The sequence below is a fragment of the Babylonia areolata genome, chromosome 27 (genome assembly GCF_041734735.1).
Source record: "Babylonia areolata isolate BAREFJ2019XMU chromosome 27, ASM4173473v1, whole genome shotgun sequence".
Classification (NCBI taxonomy): Eukaryota; Metazoa; Mollusca; class Gastropoda; order Neogastropoda; family Buccinidae; genus Babylonia; species Babylonia areolata.
In genome coordinates, this window is record NC_134902.1 from 31,085,004 (window position 1) to 31,105,228 (window position 20,225).

At 40.6% G+C, this 20,225-nt stretch overlaps 1 protein-coding gene across 3 annotated transcripts; it reads right to left on the minus strand.

The window, feature by feature from the left end:
* Positions 1 to 2,743: 2,743 nt before the first annotated feature.
* On the minus strand, positions 2,744 to 19,979 carry LOC143301254 (tetraspanin-4-like). 3 transcript variants are annotated; one of them, XM_076615398.1, is made up of 8 exons: positions 19,862 to 19,979; positions 15,868 to 15,964; positions 14,136 to 14,327; positions 11,678 to 11,752; positions 9,975 to 10,115; positions 8,297 to 8,437; positions 7,092 to 7,175; positions 2,744 to 4,651 (listed from the first exon to the last, which is right to left on the minus strand). In XM_076615398.1, the coding sequence occupies exons 1-8, from the start codon at positions 19,891 to 19,893 to the stop codon at positions 4,586 to 4,588; spliced, it is 828 nt and encodes a 275-aa protein (XP_076471513.1). In that variant the 5' UTR covers positions 19,894 to 19,979; the 3' UTR covers positions 2,744 to 4,585. The 3 variants fall into 3 exon arrangements, with proteins under 3 accessions (XP_076471513.1, XP_076471514.1, XP_076471512.1); XM_076615399.1 differs by lacking the exon at positions 19,862 to 19,979 and adding an exon at positions 19,199 to 19,288; XM_076615397.1 differs by lacking the exon at positions 19,862 to 19,979 and adding an exon at positions 18,084 to 18,511.
* Between the last annotated feature and the right edge of the window lie 246 nt (positions 19,980 to 20,225).

Sequence of the window (20,225 nt, forward strand, 5' to 3'; positions counted from 1 at the left end):
CTTCATTGTAACCTGTTTCTGATAGCAAGCTCCTTCTCGAAAATAAGCTGAAGAGGAGCTGATTCTGTTGTTGTTTTCTTTTGTTGTTTTTTTTTGTGTTTTTTTTGGTTTTTTATTCATCTCTGTTAAACAATTCCGCCGAAATCAATTCTTTTCACCAAAATCTGGAAGATCATCCTCAAAACAGTTACAGTTGTACAACTTCCTGTTCTCTTTTCATCATTAAAAAGAGTATGCATATTATTTTCGATAAGGTCAGGTACTGTACTCTATGAAAGTGATGTCCTATACTGACCATCAGAGCAGCAGAGGAGGCAACTGCTGTCCCGACTGTTTGGGCTAGAATTTGATTGTTGATTGTTAAATCACAAGTGTTGCGAAATTCCAGCCTGACATCACGTTATGACTTGGATCAGCTGTATCTTCACTGGGACAGAGTGAAGATGATGAAAGCTGACTTGGTCTTCTGAGACTGAATACTGGGAAGAACGAAAGATGGTATCAGAAGTGGGATTACGTAACACTTATGATGTGACAATTAACGTTCGTCACAGTGGAGAGCGTCTTTCCCAAGTTAATCCCCATCCTCTTGGCCAAGACGGCTTTAGGATAGGTGGCATTGGGATGGTCCCCAACCACAAACTTGCCCCCAAGAATGCAGCACAAAGAGCCAGTGCAACCTTGCCTCCTAGTTTGAGAGCCATAGTCCTTCACAAAAGACTAAGTCTGTACATGAATTCCCATTGCAGTGGAGAAACCATTAACTCATTCAGTACGGCCAGTCCTCTCTTCTCCTCTACACAGACCCCTCGGATGTCCAGTGGGTGTCTGAATGACCCAACCTTTAGCTTCCGTCGTAAGAATTGTAGTATTCTTTGTCAACATTCACCTCTTCAGTGTAAGAGCCTTCCTCTTGCAATATTTTGATGATGGTAGTTGGGGTGAAACGCTGTTGATGTCGTCTCTTTCGCCGTTCGTATGGAGAGAGTTAATCATGTTCTCATTTTGCTGTTGGCCCAGCTGTTTGCATATGTTAGGTCTAGTAATATTTTAAAATGAACACATATTTGGTAAAGGGAAGAGCGATAATATTTGTAAGTAAACAACATTAACCTCATTAGTTATTTTCCCTTAACTCACTCAGTACGGCCAGTCCTCTCTTCTCCTCTACACAGACACCTCGGATGTCCAGTGGGTGTCTCAATGACCCAACCATTAGCTTCCGTCGTCAGAATTGTGGTATTCTTTGTCAACATTCACCTCTTCAGTGTAAGAGCCTTCCGCTTGTAATATTTTGATGGTGGAAATTGGGGTGAAACGCTGTTAACGTCGCCTCTTTCGCCTTTCGTATGGAGAGAGTTAATCCTCAAGCTTCTTGTTATTTCCAGCAGGTATCACAAACCCTGCCTCCCCATGACTTGAAAACTTTACTCTGAAACACAATCAATACAAGGCAAACACACACACACAGTTCTCATTGATTCTGTGAACATTTTATTGTGATGAGAAATGTACAACCAATGGAAGCAACAACAGTGATTCTATGGGGATGTATGCACTAAAAATCAAAATTGCTGTGCATGACATCAATATCATTACAAATGCCCTTCATGCTGCATGCCATGGCATCAAAACAGCCATGTAAAAAATTATTTAAAAAAAACAAAAAAACACTGAAGGCAAAAAACATCTGAATGTAGGATATAAACCTGGCATTGCTGTACTTCTTACAAACAGTTGCACCGTTTCCTTCATTTTTTTTTCCAGTTCTTTTGATTTTCTTTTTCTGAAAAATGTACTCCCAAAATACAAATCAGTTTGTTACATGTTTATGTACATATTTGTATGTACTTGTCTCCACTAACTCAGAAAAGTAAAGGATAGTAAAGTTGTGCAGTGCCACATACATACACATGTACACCCACCCACAGGTATACATTAACATTTGGTGGTAGTGGCTGTGAACAACACACACACACACACACACACACACACACACACACACACACACACAACTGGATACATGTCAGATAGCATTTCCACCAACTGTTCACCAAATGCATATATAACTTTTTCTTCCTTTTTCTTTTCAGCTAGCGAAATGATTCCTTGATCAAGTGACAAAATCAATGAAAAAGGACAAAATCAATGAAAAAGACTATCACTTTCACATTTGTCCTGGAAAGAAAGACAATTTCTCTATAGTGATAACAATATTCCATGGACAACGTGCCATTTTCAATTACATTGTTGAAAACCAGAACCTACCTACATTCAGAATTGACCAGTCAAAAGCCACAGCAGAACATCCAACACACTGACCACACCTGCAAACTCAGGTTTTCTTGTCAAGCCTTTACCAACATTTTTCAGACTCACAGAGACACCGTCATACACTCACATAATCACACTCATTCACACACCCTCGTGTGCATATGCAATCACACCTTGTATCCCGTTAGACCTTGGCACTCTCTCATGCAGACACATATTTACATGCATAATATCATGTTTTGTTCCCACTTCTCGCTCTCCCATCTAAACTTCTTTTCCTTTGTTTAACTTCTCTTATCTTACAATAAGTGTGATAAAATCAATTATGAAAAGAAAAGAAGGAAAAAAAGAGAAACGGATTAAAAACTGGAGAAATTTTTACTGCCAAACAACAGCTACTGTTTTTGCTAAGGAGAGAGAGAGAGAGAAAGAGAGAGAGAGAGACTGACTTTTTTTTATTTACTGGCAAACACTACTAGTATTTCACAGTTGTACTGCCAAGGGGGATAATTCAGCTTGTGTAAGTGACAAACGAAAAGAAAGTGAGAAACAATAATGAGAGACAGAGTAAGACACAGACAGACAGACAGAGAGAGAGAGAGAGAGAGAGAGAGAGAGAGAGGGAGAGATGCACAATGAAACATGCAAACACTGAGACAGAGAGAGAGGGGAAGAGAGAGAGAAACAGAGAGAGACTAACAGTCTGTACTACGTAATTACTAATAATCACACACACACACACACACACACACACACACACAGAGGAATGCAAACAGCATTCTTTTTTTTCTCTAAATGATGTAAAGAAAACAAAAACAAAAAAAACAAAAAAAAAGCAACTGCCAGAAATCTTTACATGTGAAGGAAACTTTTGGTCCACAAAAGCACAACACATTAATTACAAATAATAATTAGAAGCTCTCATTTTTGGTAGAATCAGTAGTTTGCATGTGCTACATCAAAATCTCTTCTTTCTCACACCTCATCTACTTTATCTGGCATTCGCTGGCTCCAACTCCCACATTCTCTTGTGTCGATGAATGAGCATGGCGGTTTGTTTTAGTTTTTTTTTTACTTAACCAATTAGGTACCCACAGTCTATGTACAATTGCAGTCGATTTACAGCTCTAAATAAAATGTATTAAGTCTTCTCAGTACCCCACTAACCATGACAGCAAGTAGTTCCCTCTTGTAATTGATCATCAACCTTTTAACAATCATTAAAGGAATAAGCTATGATATATCAAGATTTATGTTTTCTGTGACATAAAACTGTCAGTTTTACATTCTGCAGACAATAAAAAAATGTAGCACACAGTGAAAATCATACTGGCAATAAAAACAACAACACACACACAAGCAAACCCACCTTGTCATGACTGTGATTGACAGTTCAAAGCACAATGTTGTACGTCCTGTGATTACTAAAGCTAACAGGCACCATTCACATTAAGTCCCGGCAGTAAAATGCACTGACGATAATATACAGGTACATACAATATGTACACACGCCTGAAGCCAGCAAATCAGAACGTCACAGTGGTCAAAACTGTGACCGACAGCACTGAGATTCAAGGCTGGTAAAATAAGCTGTGTATCAGGATATTTACTTGCTATCCTAAAACTCTGTTTCAATCCTAATCCTCCTATCTGTGCTTACAAAAAAAACAAACAAACAAAAAAAAACAAAAAAACCATACTGTTTTTGACCACCATCTATTAAAGGGCAACACAGCAGCTGACACTACGAACACCTTGCTTCAGGGCTGAGTGCAACCTACTCAGCAAACAGCCTGTGTCCTGTTCCTTGCTGATCTCATTGTCCTGCTGCTCCACTCTGGCCTCACGTGTGGCACAGAACCACCACTCTCCACGCACACCCTGCCTCTGACACCGACGATGGTTCTGACCACTGGACTGAACCAAGTCCCTGCCCTAAAGAGTTCACTCCCCTTAGTTTCAGAACTGTGCAATGGTCACCGCTCAACACCCAGGTTGACAATTTTCTTGTTTAATTACAGGGAATTTACATTCCTAGACATCAAACCCTGTATCATATCATCTTCAGCACAAGCTCTATGTCTGAAGACATTATGGTCTCTTGAGTAGATTCTTGCGTAAAACCAAAGATGTTAAAAACATACATCTTTTAAAAAATCTGAACAGGGATACGATGTGAATCTGCAAGAACACACGGTCAAAGACACCATTATGGTGTCTGTTGAGCACAATATCCTGTCTGTGATTCAGATCTCTGGTCAAGAGGAAGAATTCTCAGCACATTGACATGTGTGTGAGAAGGCATCCAAGCTCACATGAAGAACTTATGGTTGCGAATGTAGCTGAATAAGACAAGCGCAGCCACCATGCCAAGAATCTGAAAGCAAAAAGATGCCAAGTAACTCAGAGAATATGTTTTATGCATCTGCATGTCTAGCAGTGTGTTCAAGAAAAAAACAGACATTCACCACGGTTTCTTGTATGGACAGAAAACTAAAGAACCAGAAGTGGCCAACATCTGACCATTAACTTTGAAAACATGTGGAGTTCATGGATCAAGCCTGATTCACTTGCCTCATGATGACTTTTCATCCTGTTTTGCCTACCTGCTGTTCATGTTTCACCTATTCACTCTGAATGTCTCTCTCTCTCTCCACACACATACACACACACACACACACACACTGACACACACACAAACGTACATGAAGAGTCTACATTTAGTGACAGCTGAACTTAAATTTACTTTCCGTCAACAACTAAGAAAAAGATGTATACAATTTTGGAAACAGAAAACAACAGATTAGACTACATCAAAATTAAAAGAAACAATTATCGAACTGAGAATTACCCAACTGATAAAATTGATCCTGCTGACAAATGAGCTCTTTGTAAACTAAGAATAAGCGCACATGATTTGAATACTGAATGTGGAAGATTTGCAAACATTCCAAGAGAAGAGTGTTTTTGTAATATGTATGAAGTTGTTGAAGATGGATTCCATTTCCTAGATACGTGTAATTTGTTTCATTATTTGCAAAACAGTTTAATTACAAGTGTACATTAGAATAATCAACTATCACATAAGATCATTTGAAAGATACGGGACAATATCCTGAAACCAAGTGACTTATTCGACTGTGATGATTGTAAAAAACACTTGCCAAATATGTATTTGACAGCATGTGTCTTAGATTACCATTTCTTCTTAATTCCTTTTGTTGTGTCTATTAATCCTTTAGGATTTCATGACAGTAAATAAAGTTGTGTCAAGTCAAGTCAGTCACATACACACACACTCTCTCTCAACGGGGACATAACCCTGACATCTCTGTGTGGACAGCTAGTTCTGAGGCTGATACAGACTGATCCTCTGTGTGTGTGTGTGTGTGTGAATAGAGTAGAATAGAACAGAACAGAATACTTTTTATTGTCATCAAACCTTAAAGTTTATAAGACACAATGAAATATAAACATGAGCATATTAAGAAGAGAAACATTCATGAACAAATTTCACCAGCCTTGGCTGTAATTCTGTTAGAAGGATCAATTCACTAGGCTTTGCATTTGGATGACATATATCCATTAGGAATCTGTGTCTGTAAGTATTGTACTTTACACAATTAATAGGTGAATCTCGTCTTCTGAACTGTTACAAGTATCACACAGTCTTTGTTCTTTCGGTGTATTTTTATACCTTCCCTGTTCGATTTGCAAGTCATGGGCGCTGATTTGTAACATGGTCAGTGCTTTCCTGTGTTGTGCATTTGCCGTATTCTTTAGATACGGTTCAATTTTATAATTTGTCACAGCATTCTTGTAAAATTCTAATTTAGATGAACTGTTATGTTTCTGTTTCCAAAATTTTACATATTCATTTTCAAGCTCTGTGTGTGTGTGTGTGTGTGTGTGTGTGTGTGTGTGTGTGTGTGTGCATGCGTGCGGTGTGTGTGTGTGTGAGTGTGCGTGTGCGTGTGCGTGTGTGTGTGTGCATGCGTGCGGTGTGTGTGTGTGTGTGTGTGTGTGTGTGTGTAGGGGATTGAAAGATAGCAACATTGTAGTAACATCACTGACATGGCTGGGCAGTCAAAAGACAACAGAATGACATGCAGTAATAAAACTGGAACATAAACAACAATACTTGTACCAGTGCAAGTTAAACAAAACCGTGTGTGGTCTACAATGTTTAAGAAATAAACTGAAATGTAGATATACAACTGAGGAGTATATAGCTTGGACAAACTTTGTTAATAATGACTTTGTTGTTGCAAGATGGTTTCCATAGAAATCCCTGTTTATGACTACAAATTAAAGTCAGCGATATGTTTTCTATAGATTTTGCAATTATGATTTCAATTTGGTTATATTTTGTTAATAATGACTTTGTTGTTGCAAGATGGTTTCCATTGAAATCCCTGTTTATGAATACAAATTAAAGTCAGCGATATGTTTTCTATAGATTTTGCAATTATGATTTCAATATGGTTATATTTTGTTAATAATGATTTTGTTGTTGCAGGATGGTTTCCATAGAAATCCCTGTTTATGAATACAAATTAAAGTCAGCGATATGTTTTCTATAGATTTTGCAAATATGATTTCAATATGGTTATTTTTTGTGTCTTGCATCTCAGTGCAAGGCTATGCTTTATCATTGTGTGACAAGCAACTTGTCATCCACCATGCTTAAGGAATTGTGTCTGACATTATGTATATTTTCATTTGATGTAATTTTACCAGTATTCTTTTTTTTCCAGTTTTATTTTTCAAACAAGTTTCAACTAAAACACACATGAAAAAAAAAAAAATCCACTCACCTGAACAACAGCTATTGTGATTCCCATCACACCCAGGATGTACATGTTTTTCACAAACCAGTAGTCAATCTCTGACATACAACCCTGCAATTGTGTATGCAGACATGTCATAGTTTGTCATACAACCTCTCAATCATGTATGTAGACATGTCACACACTGTCACACAACCCCTCAAACATGTATGTAGACATGTCACAGTCTGTCGTACAACCCTGCAATCATGCATGTAGACATGTGATAGTTTGTCATACAAAACTGCAATCATGCATGTAGACATGTGATAGTTTGTCATACAAAACTGCAATCATGCATGTAGACATGTGATAGTTTGTCATACAAAACTGCAATCATGTATGTAGACATGTCATAGTTTGTCATACAACCCTGCAATCATGCATGTAGACATGTCATAGTTTGTCACGCAACACTGCAATCATGTATGTAGACATGTCATAGTTTGTCAAAGAACCCTGCAATCATGCATGTAGACATGTTATAGTTTGTCATGCAACCCTTCAATCATGTATGTAGATATGTTAAAGGCTGTCTACCATACAGACCATCAATCTTATATGTGGACATGTCACATACTCACTGAGCCCCTATATTACACATCAAACACAAAACTGGAAAGGAAAAAAAGATTGCTGGTACAACCTCTGACTGGCTTGACCTGCAAGACGTTCATGTTCCAACTTAATGATTGTAATACTGTATTGTACTGCATTGTACTGTATTGTAGTGCATTGTATTGTATTGTATTGTATTATCCAGGTGGTTGTTTTTTTTTCCACAACATATTTTTCTGTGAAATTCTGACAGTTCTCCCCAGGGAGAGTGTACCACCATAGTGCAACATCACCCTATTTTTTTTTTTCCCTTTTTATTCCTAGTCTGCATGTTTACCTGTTTTCCTATCAGAGTGGATATTTTCTTTAGATTTTTACCAGGGACAATCCCTTTTGTTACCATGGTTTCTTTCATGCGTGCTTCTAAGTGCATGCTACCCATGGGACATCAGTTTATCGTCTCATCCGAATGATTAGTATCCAGACCACCACTAAAGGTCCAGAGGTGGGAGAGAAAATACTTGCGAGAGTGGGATTCGATTCTGGATGCTCAAATTCTCTCGCTTCCTAGGTGGACGCGTTACCGTTATATCAACACACGCCCACAACGCAAAAGACACTCGGGACTGACTCACCCATTCAAACCAGAACCGTGGTTCCAGACGACCGCACCCCTCCTGTGGCTGTTTGCAGCAAGAGTCCGGCACTCTCCGCTCCTGGGGCCAGGCGCTGATTTGGAACCAGTCGCTGTAGTTGTGAACTCCGCAACACTTCAGCTGTATACACGTTCAACAGTGGCACTTGTGTTACTGTTTGTTACCAGCAAGCATACAGTCAAAGGCCTTATCTTACAAAGCAGCAGCTGTCATATCTCAAAAAAAACACCACAGCTGCCATATCTTACTGACAGACTGCAGCTACCATATATTAGAGTAAACTGCCATATCTCACTATGCACAGCTGTCATATATCATAAAGCACAGCTGTCATCTCTCACAAAGCACAGGTGTCACATCTCACAAAGCACAGCTGTCATCTCTCACAAAGCACAGCTGTTTTATCTCACAGACTACAGCTACCATATCTCACAGAGTAAACTGCCTGTCTCACAGACCGCAACTGTCACATCTCACAAAGCACAGCTGTCACATCTCACAAAGCACAGGTGTCACATCTCACAAAGCACAGGTGTCACATCTCACAAAGCACAGCTGTTTTATCTCAGACTACAGCTACCATATCTCACAGAGTAAACTGCCCGTCTCACAGACCGCAACTGTCACATCTCACAAAGCGCAGCTGTCACATCTCACAAAGCACAGCTGTCATATCTCACAAAACACAGCTGTCACATCTCACAAAGCACAGCTGTCACATCTCACAAAGCACAGCTGTCACATCTCACAAAGCACAGCTGTCACATCTCACAAAACACAGCTGTCACATCTCACAAAGCACAGGTGTCACATCTCACAAAGCACAGCTGTCATATCTCACAAAACACAGCTGTCATATCTCACAAAGCGCAGCTGTCACATCTCACAAAGCACAGCTGTCACATCTCACAAAACACAGCTGTCATATCTCACAAAGCACAGCTGTCATGTCTCACAAAGCGCAGCTGTCACATCTCACAAAACACAGCTGTCACATCTCATAAAGCACAGCTGTCACATCTCACAAAGCACAGCTGTCACATCTCACAAAACACAGCTGTCACATCTCACAAAACACAGCTGTCACATCTCACAAAGTACAGCTGTCACATCTCACAAAACACAGCTGTCACATCTCACAAAACACAGCTGTCATATCTCACAGAGCGCAGCTGTTTTATCTCACAAAACACAGCTGTCATATCTCACAAAACACAGCTGTCGAGCTGTCACATCTCACAAAGCACAGCTGTCACATCTCACAAAGCACAGCTGTCACATCTCACAAAACACAGCTGTCACATCTCACAAAGCGCAGCAGTTGTATCTCACAGACTACAGCTACCATATCTAACAGAGTAAACAGCCATATCTCACAAAGTACAGCAGCAACACTTCACAAAGTACAGCTGCTTCATCTCACAGACAGTCAAAACACACCTGTCATATCTCACAGACAAAAGCACACCTGCCACACATCAAAGACAGACTGACAGTTCAACTGCTGTGCATAGATCTCTTCTCATACAGTAACAGTAACAGACGAGACAAGACACAGGACAGTCATTACAGACCTTCAGCCACACTTGCACATCCACCCACCCCACCCCCCTCTCCCCTAACTCCCTCCCCTCTCCTGACCTCCGTGGGACCTCACCTCGACCTGCAGGGCGTCCATGACCAGGGACCACTCCTCGGGGTCTGCCTGCTGCTGCACCCCCTCCTCTTCCCCCACCCTCAGGGGCTTGTAGTGCCACCGGATGCTGCTGTACAGGTCCTTCTCTATCATCGACCGCAGCTGTCAACAACAACAACAACACACCGTTACGGATTTACCATCACTGCCTCTCAACAAGTGGTCATGAATCAAACTGTTCATTCTTGTCCTCCCCTCCCCCATTCCCCCCTACTCAGGTTGTCAGAGAGAGAGAGTGAGAGGGGGTAAGAGAGAGAGAGAGGGGGGTGGGTAAGAGAGAGGGGGGAGAGAGAGAAGGGGAAGGAGAGAGGGAGGGAGAGAGGAGAGAGAGAGAGAGAGAGAGAATGTGTGTGTGTGTGTGTGTGTGTGTGCATGTGTGTGTGTGTGTGTGTGTGTGAGTGCGCGTGCATGTGTGTGTGTGTGCATGTGTGTGTGTATGTGTGTGTGTGTGTGTGTGTGTGGATGTGTATGTGAGAGAGATGGGAGAGGTGCGAGTGTTGTGAGTGTTGTAACACTGTTCCAAACAGGGGTGGGGTTTTTCTCCTAAAATTACGTTTAATCCTACGTACATAATGGTGCAGACTTCGGCAGGCATCGGATACCTGACCAGGGCAATCTACTATCCTGCTCATGTGGAGTGACTTAAACTGGCTGTGGTTTGGACTTCCCTTGATACATTACCTCCCTTCTGCCAATGAAGCAACCCCCCACCCCCTCCCCTCAGTAGTCAACTTGCTCTCATGCAACCTGTGGGTTTCATCACCTTTTATTTTTGCTCTTCTTGTTTCATGTCTTTCTCTTGACTGATCAGTTGTATACTATTCCATGTTGTCAGGTCCTCCAGCAGGATTCATGATTATCTTGCGTTGAGTTTGGGGCTTTATTATTTTTCATCCTCTGGTACGGCTGTGTGATATTCATGGTGAACAGTACATTATCAATATTACTATTTGTTATTGTTATCAATATTATCATTGTCATCATTCTGTAAATGTTAGCTTTCAGGTCTTTGTGTATTTCATCTATTCATGACCTTTTGAAGATGCAATGATGGTTGAAGGAGTTATTTGAGATAACAACCTATTGTGTATGTGTGGAAACAAATAAATAATATACATCTATTTATCTACCTACCTACATAAGTGAATTTGAACATCTATGACAGAACAAAAATGAACAATATACAAACACATTCATTCAACATAGCCTGTTAACATTAAAATGATGACAAGATGTGCAATTTTTTTATGCTATAGTAATTTAAAAAAAATCTAAGTTCAGATATAAAAAAAGAGAAGAAGACGTTTTCTTAAAGTGAAGATGACACTGAAAGGTTTGATGCCATTAAAAACCAAACCAACAACAACAAAAAAAACTGAGATAATTTTTTTTTTTTTTAAATGTAAAATCTAAGTTCCGATTAAAATCTATAAAAAAAAATAAAAAATACCGAGAAGAAAATTTGTCATAAACATACACACAAACACAGTAACAAACACACACCTGCAAACACTCACACACACACACACACAAAAACTAGACACAGTAACACTGTTGCACATACAGTGATAAACACACAGATACACACACACAGATACACACACTCAATGACACATGCTCTGTAATTTTCTGTGAGTAGTCGTCAGCATGTGAGGTGTACTGACCTCCTCTCTGTGCATGAAGCCCAACACCCCAGCCCCAATCTCCAATGTGAAGATGAGCATCCCCAGGATGAAATACTGAAACAGACAGCACTTTATCATGCACTCTCCACCTGCTTTACTCCAGGAAACATAATTCACTCAATCTTTACTGGCTTATAGCAGATCGGGTATAGCTTACCAGGATCTATTCACATGCTCTAACACCTTTCTGAAAATGAAACTTCCCTAGAAACTGCGTTCAACAGTTTCATTAGAGTGATTCTATCACTGGTAAAAAAAAAATTCCAAAATCTCAAGACCACATGTGGTTCTAAATAAAGAAGCTTTGCACAAAATAGGACTGGATATGTAGTCCTTAGCAAAGAAAGAGTTTAGCTTAAAACTAAACTGTGACAGCACAAGTCATTTATTGCTAAACCCCAAACTCAATGCCACCCTCAAGTTGAGTCTTCCATGCTTTCAAGCAAGAGCACCCCAAAACTTAAAACTGCCATCCTGTCAAGAATAGTCTCAAGGGATTTCAGGCAAGAAGGAATCAATCAAAATGTTCAGAATCAGCAGAAAGCTAAGCATGCTGTTTTGAGCAGGGCTTTAGAGTTTGCATATATGTCAAACAATCCAAAGAATAGGTGGACTAAAGCATGACACCTGAAATCAAGACAAACATCATTACAAGTAATTGGAAAGCGTAAGTAAACTGGTGACAAGTCACTAAGTCACTGACGACAAGTCACTAAGCCAGAGTGAGCACAGAAATGTTTTCCATGGGTCAAAAACATGTCAAAGCCATGTCTAAAATCACAAAAACAGATATTAACCAAGTTCACCCAAAGAAACAAAATTATTCCATTACTCCAGACTAAGCAGTTTTTAAGTGGGAAGGCTGACAGAAGATTTAAGCCAGAAAAATAATCAGTAACATGTATTTCTTAATGACTGTAAAACTTTGTGCGTGTTACCAGCCAGCAGAGAAAACAAAGGGGGAACAACAGTATGTGTTTACCAGGCACAGAAAATGAAGGGAAGAAACAACAGTATGTGTTCAGCAGCGAACAGAGAAAACAAAGGAGGGAAAGGAGGAGTTTGTATTATACTCCATGTTTGGTGTTTACATATACTGTACCATGTCAAACTGATGCAAACTAGGCCTATGGTTTGCTCTGTTTGGCCAAATTTCGCGCGGCTAACAGTGAAAAGACGCCCCTCTTAGTCTGGCCCGCTCTTAGCCAATCAAATGCCTCTAACAGCTATAAGCGCTGAATCTTTCCTTTGGCCAAGGCTCTCCACGCCATCTTGTCAGGTTTTCGCTCTGTCTCGTCTAACGCTTTTTTTGGCTATTAAGCGTTTTCATTTGGCCTTATTTTGTTGTATGCGGCTTGCATGTATATTGTTCTTACATTCTGTGTACTCGTTTCGACTCGGCCCCCTCGATTTCTTCGTATTTTTCTACCTTTGAGTCGATCCTGTCTTTCCTTTCTGTTACTAGCCAACAGAGAAAATAAAGGGAGACAACAGTATGTGTCACCATCCAGCATAGAAAACAAAGGGGAGGGGGGTGGGGGTGGGGGGGGCAACAGTATGTGTTTACCAGCCAGCAGAGACGTATTTACCAGCCAGCAAAAACAAAACAAATGGGGAACAACAGTATGCATTTACAGCAGAGAAAGTGAAGGGAGACAACAGTATGTGTTACCAGCCAGCAAAGAAAACAAAGGAAGAGAAAAACAGTACACGTATAACAGTACACGTTTACAACGTTCTCACCCCAATCCAGCAGACAAAAAAGAGGAGAAAAACTGTACACGTTTACAACGTTCTCACCCCAATCCAGCAGACAAAACAGAGGAGAAAAACAGTACACGTTTACAACGTTCTCACCCCAATCCAACAGACGAAACAGAGGAGAAAAACAGTACACGTTTACAACGTTCTCACCCCAATCCAACAGACAAAACAGAGGAGAAAAACAGTACACGTTTACAACGTTCTCAACCCAATCCAGCAGACAAAACAGAGGAGAAAAACAGTACACGTTTACAACGTTCTCACCCCAATCCAGCAGAGAAAACAAAGGAGGAGAAAAACAGTACACGTTTACAACGTTCTCACCCCAATCCAGCAGACAAAACAGAGGAGAAAAACAGTACACGTTTACAACGTTCTCACCCCAATCCAACAGACGAAACAGAGGATAAAAACAGTATACATTTACAACGTTCTCACCCCAATCCAACAGACGAAACAGAGGATAAAAACAGTATACGTTTACAACGTTCTCAACCCAATCCAGCAAATACAAAGGAGGAGAAAAACTACACGTTTACAACGTTCTCACCCCAATCCAGCAGAGAAAACAAAGGAGGAGAAAAACATTACACGTTTACAACGTTCTCACCCCAATCCAGCAGACAAAACAAAAGAGGAGAAAAACAGTGTATTACGTTTCCAACATTCTCACCCCAATCAGCATGCATTGGTTCTCGTAGAAGGCGCCACAGCAACCCATGAAGCCAACAAAGAGGACGATGGTGCCAGCGGTGATGCAGAGCACGGAGGCACTGAGGAAGGCGTGGGAGGTGAGCACCTCCATGTGGGGGCTGCGGTTCACCTGGAGCCACAGACCCAGGGACAGCACCCCACAGCCCAGCAACTGGGGGAAGAGGGCGACACACACACACATATAACACATATGTACACACCAAACACACTTCTTAAAAATAGTAATATACAAACTCAAGCACACACACATATATACACCATACACACACACACAGTTATACTCCACATATGCACATGCACATACACACAATGTACACACCACACATTGCAAATACACAAACGTGTACTCACACAGTCACACACATCTACACCGAAACGCACACCACATGCAGAGACATACACACTATCCCACTCTCTTTCTCTCCCCCCCCCCCATCCTCCAACCCCTCCCATCCACCCCTCACTCTCTGCCCCATCCTCTCTTTTGGTTTTTTTTTTATGTTCTTGGCATGCTTTGTCAATCATGCTTTCTATATTTTAGCATGCCACTTAAGGACAAACATCAACAATGGATTCTAAAATGTGCATGTATGTGTATGTGTACATGTGTGTGGATTTTCACATGTACTGATGTAGCCAGTCACAGCAGCAATGCTTTCTGTCTCCACAGTGCGCCTGTACTGTAGAAATGATTATTCTGTCAAGGTGGGCCTGTACTGTACAGATGATTATTCTGTCAGGGTGGGCCTGTACTGTACAGATGATTATTCTGTCAGGGTGGGCCTGTACTGTACAGATGATTATTCTGTCAGGGTGGGCCTGTACTGTACAGATGATTATTCTGTCAGGCTGCAGCAGACTTAGTTTCTCACATCCATTCCACAGCTCTCTTTCCCCAATCAGGATCACAGCGCAGTTGTGTGACTTAACCCTTTGAGCCCTGACCACCGCTTTACCGGTGGTGGGGAGGGGTGGCATAATGCCTGGCCATCGGCTGAGCTGTGCGTAAACACTTGTGTCGTGTTTTGTTATTCGTTGACTTATATTGAAGAGCCAATCAGAAAAACCATAATATTCTGATGTCAGCGAATGTAGTACCAACATTGCCACGCCTTTTCACTGTGTTTTGTGCATGTGCTTTGGATAAAAAAGATCGATTTCTACCACGAAGCGTGCAGAGTCTCAACCTGACACGCCTCCTTTGATCAACTGATTCTGCATGCTCAGATTCATTTTCGACATCACTATCTGTAGCAAAATCATCCGATTTGAATTCCACCTCACTATCAGAGTAATCACTGTCATACTCTACTTCCGATAAATCATCAAGCATATCAATTACTTGCTGCGTTGTGTACAGTTGTTTTCTCGCACGTTTTGTCCCTGATTTCTGCCCTGACGGGCTAGGTTGAGACTCTGCACGCTTCAAGTGTTTATGCACCGCTCAACCGGTGGCTGGGCATTATGTCATTTTCTCTGCCACCGGTAAAGCAGTGGTCAGGGCTCAAAGGGTTTCATACCAATTATTTGCAAATTTTGGCTCAGGAGCTCAGGCAGAAGGGTTAAAATTGCTCAGGAACTCAGGGCTCAAAGGGTTAAGATTCCTGTCCTGTGTGGTCTGAAAACTAACTGATCTCAACTGAATCGTTAGAAAGCAACTGCCGGGAGAGAAGAAATGAGAGGCATATTACCCAGATGAAGATGTTGAAGCCAAAGAAGACATATTTGACACAGACGAAGCTTTTCTTTTCCCCCATCTCTGCAGTCTTGGCAGAACGTCTTGTACACCTGCACACAGACAGATAAGAAGCTATTCACAGAAACCAAACAATAATAGTAACAACAATAAAAAAAAAAAAAAAAAATATATATATATATATATATATATATGAGCATTAATACAGCACTTACCCTGTGGCTCCAAGCACATTTAATAATACAAAATAAGATCAGATACAAACATGCTAGAAATGCTATTTAAAAAAACAACAACAACAAAAAACAAGAAAAACGACACAAATATGTCTACTAACTTTAAGACAGAAAATGATAGCAGATGGGTATAATCTAGTTCAGTTTGGCAGTCAACGAGACACAAATACGCCAAGCACACATGCTGAGCAACGCAGATCAGCCAGTGTGTGAACCACTGAAATCTCCACAAATCAGCAATACCCATGCTGTGTGTTTACTTTGCTGAACCCTAAGTGATATAAACTTATTCATAATTCAACACTTTTGATACAATCACTGTAATTTGTAGTATTATTAAGCAGCAGATTAAAAGAACAAGCTTTTGATTATAGACGCTCCATGGTATCTGAAGGGGCTTAGGGGGTATTTGTGTGTGTGTGTGTGTGTGTGTGTGTGTGTGTGTGTGTGTGTGTGTGTGTGTGTGTGTGTGTGTGTAATAATAATAAGTATTTATATAGTGCTGAATCTTGTGTTGAGACAAACTGAAGTACTTTCACACAAGTCATTCACATGCATGCATAACTCAAAACTTAAGAAACTGGAGAGGGTTTGAAACTTCAGACAAAGAAAAGGCAGGGGAGGGAGGCTATCTTGGAAAGAGGTGGGTTTTAAGGCCAGACTTGAAAGAGCTGAGTGAGGAGACCTGACAAAGTGAAAGATGAAGCTGATTCCAAATGAAAGGTCCTGAGACAGAGAAAGAATAGCAGCTGACAGTGGAGTGTTTGAATCTGGGTGTACCCAAACAGAGTGGATCCGAAGCTGATCGTAGACAGCTAGATGGGGTGTATGTGTGTTTTTCCATGTATATGTGTGCTTATGTGCATATTTTCTCTATATATATTTTGTTTTCACTAAAACTAATAAAAGTGTGTCTGTTTAAAAGTCCAAGTCAGCAGGAAAGTCACTGCACTCCTCTGTAACTGTCAGTATGAGTAAGTGTAAAGTTATACACATAGATTTATTGCAATTCAGGGTGTGTCAGTCTTGTCGAATCATAACATTACAAAGAAAACAAGAACCCACACCCCATCCCCTACAACACAAACAACAACACACACAAAATCAACACACACACACACACACACACACACACACACACGACAACACACAAATGACTTTTAGCATGCATGCACATATGCATGTACACGCACAAACACACAAACACACACACACACACACAGAAAACTGAATAATCTTGGTCAACTGAAATCATGCACATTGAAATTCAACAACAATAAGCAGTCTCCAGAAAGAGAGAGAGAGAGAGAGAGAGAGAGAGAGAGAGAGAGAGAGAGAGAGAGAGAGAGAATGAATGAATGAATTTTCTTTAATGAGGGAAGTGAAATAAGCAAGGACATGCTCTTTTTCATCCGGAAAAATCCACAAGCAAACAAACAAACAAGCAAAAGAAACAAATAAAAAAGATACCCCCTCCCACCCCCCCCCCCCCCGAAAAAGAAAAAAACAAACAACACCCGCCCCCCCCCCAAAAAAAAACAAACAAACACACACACACACAGAAAACAAACACAAAAAACAAAAAGAAAACACACCAATGAAGCTATTACTACCACTACAATTATCACTACTACTACTTTTACCATTACCACTACCACCGGTAAGTAAATAAATAAAATAAATAAGAAAGAAGATAGAAAGAACAAAACAATGTCACCGCCAGAAAAACAAATACAAATGAAAAGACGGACACTTCACATACAAATGAAGGCACTTGCATATGCACCATCCCCAACAACAACAACAACAACACTATTACTATTACCAGAGAGAGCTAGAGAGAGAGAGAGAGAGAGAGAGAGAGAGACTGAGGCAGAGACAGAGACTGAGAGAGAGAGAGATTGAGAGAGAGAGAGAGATTTTGTGGGACTGAAGCAGAGAGAGCACTTATTTAGTTATTATAACTTGCTTGAACCTGTTAGAGTTGAACTGGTGAAAATATTCCAAAGGAACAGGCACTTGATAACAACTCCCTTCATGTCCATTGGCAACAGCCATCACACTTTTCACAATGACTGCTGTCAATCAATCTTCTGAACACAAACTGTGTACCAACTACTGTATACAATTTACTTTGAAAAAAAAAAATCAATTATCTTCCCCCTACAGAACACAACATATAAGGATCCACATGATATACTTTATCAAATACAAAAAGTTATGGATGCAGCACTGTATATGGAAGTATCCAGTATGACCACAAATTTCAAGACCCAAGCTTTGATCAGCCTGATCTTAAGCTAAAGTTATGGGCACTAGCCAACAGGTTGTTACATTCAACTAAACTGTAACAAAAGAAAACAAAAAAACCACCAAAAAACAAAAACAACTAAAAATAAAATAACAGTATACTGAATCCAGTTAAAGTGTGGGAAATGCCAACAACATACAGTCAACAATTACCATCACCAGTAACAATCACTTGATCAGGAAATATATACATTTGTAAATAAAAGCTTGGGGGACTTTTCAGAACACTAAGCACGTCATTGTTGGGGGTTTTTCCCTCCGTAACAGAAACACCACATCACTATCACACTTGTTTACAAACTAAGGAAATAACCGAATGCTGGAAAGCGTGCTACTATGTCAGTGTGAGGGAGTGTTAGTCATTTTATTTTCGAAACCCTTAAGGCATGGGATTGGCCCAAGTCGACATTCTGTCCAGATGACTGACACACAGTGTGAGCGTTATGATTGTCAAGCACTTCCTGTTGGACATTTTTGAATGCATCGCAGGTTTCCTTCGCAATGGGGAATTCACTAAAGACATAGATAAAGATTTCTTTTAACGAAGAAAGCAGTCATTACTTGTTGCAAAATGAATCCATGCTGTTGCATGCCCAGAAAACGTCCGGTACCCCTAATGTGTCGGGGAGACGGACTGGGAAAGTGTCATATCCAAGTTGAATTTGGACATTCTGGGCAATACACACCAAATGCTGGGTAGAAATATAATAACACTTCATACTGCACCATGACTTCTGGCCTAGAAAAGAAAGAACAGCTCACTGACAGTCAGAAACTTACCAATTTGAAGAAGAAAACTGTATAAATTATGCTTGTTTACATATTCTGGCTGCCATCTTGAATGCTCTGCGGCCAGGTGGTTCAAGGGACACAACTGTCCATTAGTAATTCGATAACTTTCAGAGATTGCTCCCCATTTCCCAAGTCTCAACAAGGCACCCCAATATTCTTCGAATACAGTTCTTTAACTGCTTATCCTCCTATCCTCTCCTTCTCTACGGTGTCCCTAAGTAGGATCTAGAAACGCAGTTTCAAGAGTTTGTGCAGTTTCCATAACCTCAAGGCTAATACTCCTCCGCTGCACAAGCCAGAATATCTTTAAGTCCGAAGCATCAGATTCTGAATCAATCTTAAGAAAGGAACTTAGGAAGTCTCGCAAGTTTAACAAACCGTTGAGTCCTTTGTGCACCCCTCCCCCAAAACAAACAAATAAATAAAACAGAAAAACGACAACAAATTTCTTTCGGGTTCGATCAACAGTTGTCAGCAACATCACAACTTAAATCAACTGAAGTCTGATACACTGTTTCTAAAGTTTGTATTTCGTTCTGCACCACTCCCGCACAATCACTGCTACAGTCACTGCCTACCCCAATCCCCTGTTCTGTTTTAAACAGCAACACAGTCAAAAGAAACACGGAAAACTTATTCAAATAAACTTACGAAGGATCATGGCAGGGATGTAAGTCGGCCATCTTGAGAAATTTCCCTGTCTTCCAAGTTCCTCACTGCCAGCCGGCCACACGCGGGGGCCCCTGTTGCATAGGGCACGGGGCCAGAGAGGGTTAGATCTATTTTTGTGTGTGGCACCCACTAAGCTGAATAGGAAGAGGTGGCAGCCGTGGTAATATAAACAGGCCGCCGCGTGCGGCAGCCGGTTCTCCATCTTATTGGAGGCTGAGTAGAGTGTAGACATTTTCACTGAGCAAAATATTTAATCGTTATTTGGCTATAAACTGCGACAACAGGTATGGGAAACAGTACTATTTGTTTAAAAAAAAAAAAAAAAAAAAGCAAAAAAAAAAAA

What these genes read in the sequence shown, in the direction of transcription:
- LOC143301254 (XM_076615397.1), bottom strand. Translation starts at nt 18,166, where the DNA reads ATGGCTGTTGCCAATGGACATGAAGGGAGTTGTTATCAAGTGCCTGTT. An exon ending in ACCAATGCATGCTGATTGGG is followed by an intron (nt 11,753 to 14,135) that starts GTGAGAATGTTG and finishes TGTCTGTTTCAG; the next exon opens with TATTTCATCCTGGGGATGCT. An exon ending in CACGGTTCTGGTTTGAATGG is followed by an intron (nt 7,176 to 8,296) that starts GTGAGTCAGTCC and finishes ACACAATTGCAG; the next exon opens with GGTTGTATGTCAGAGATTGA.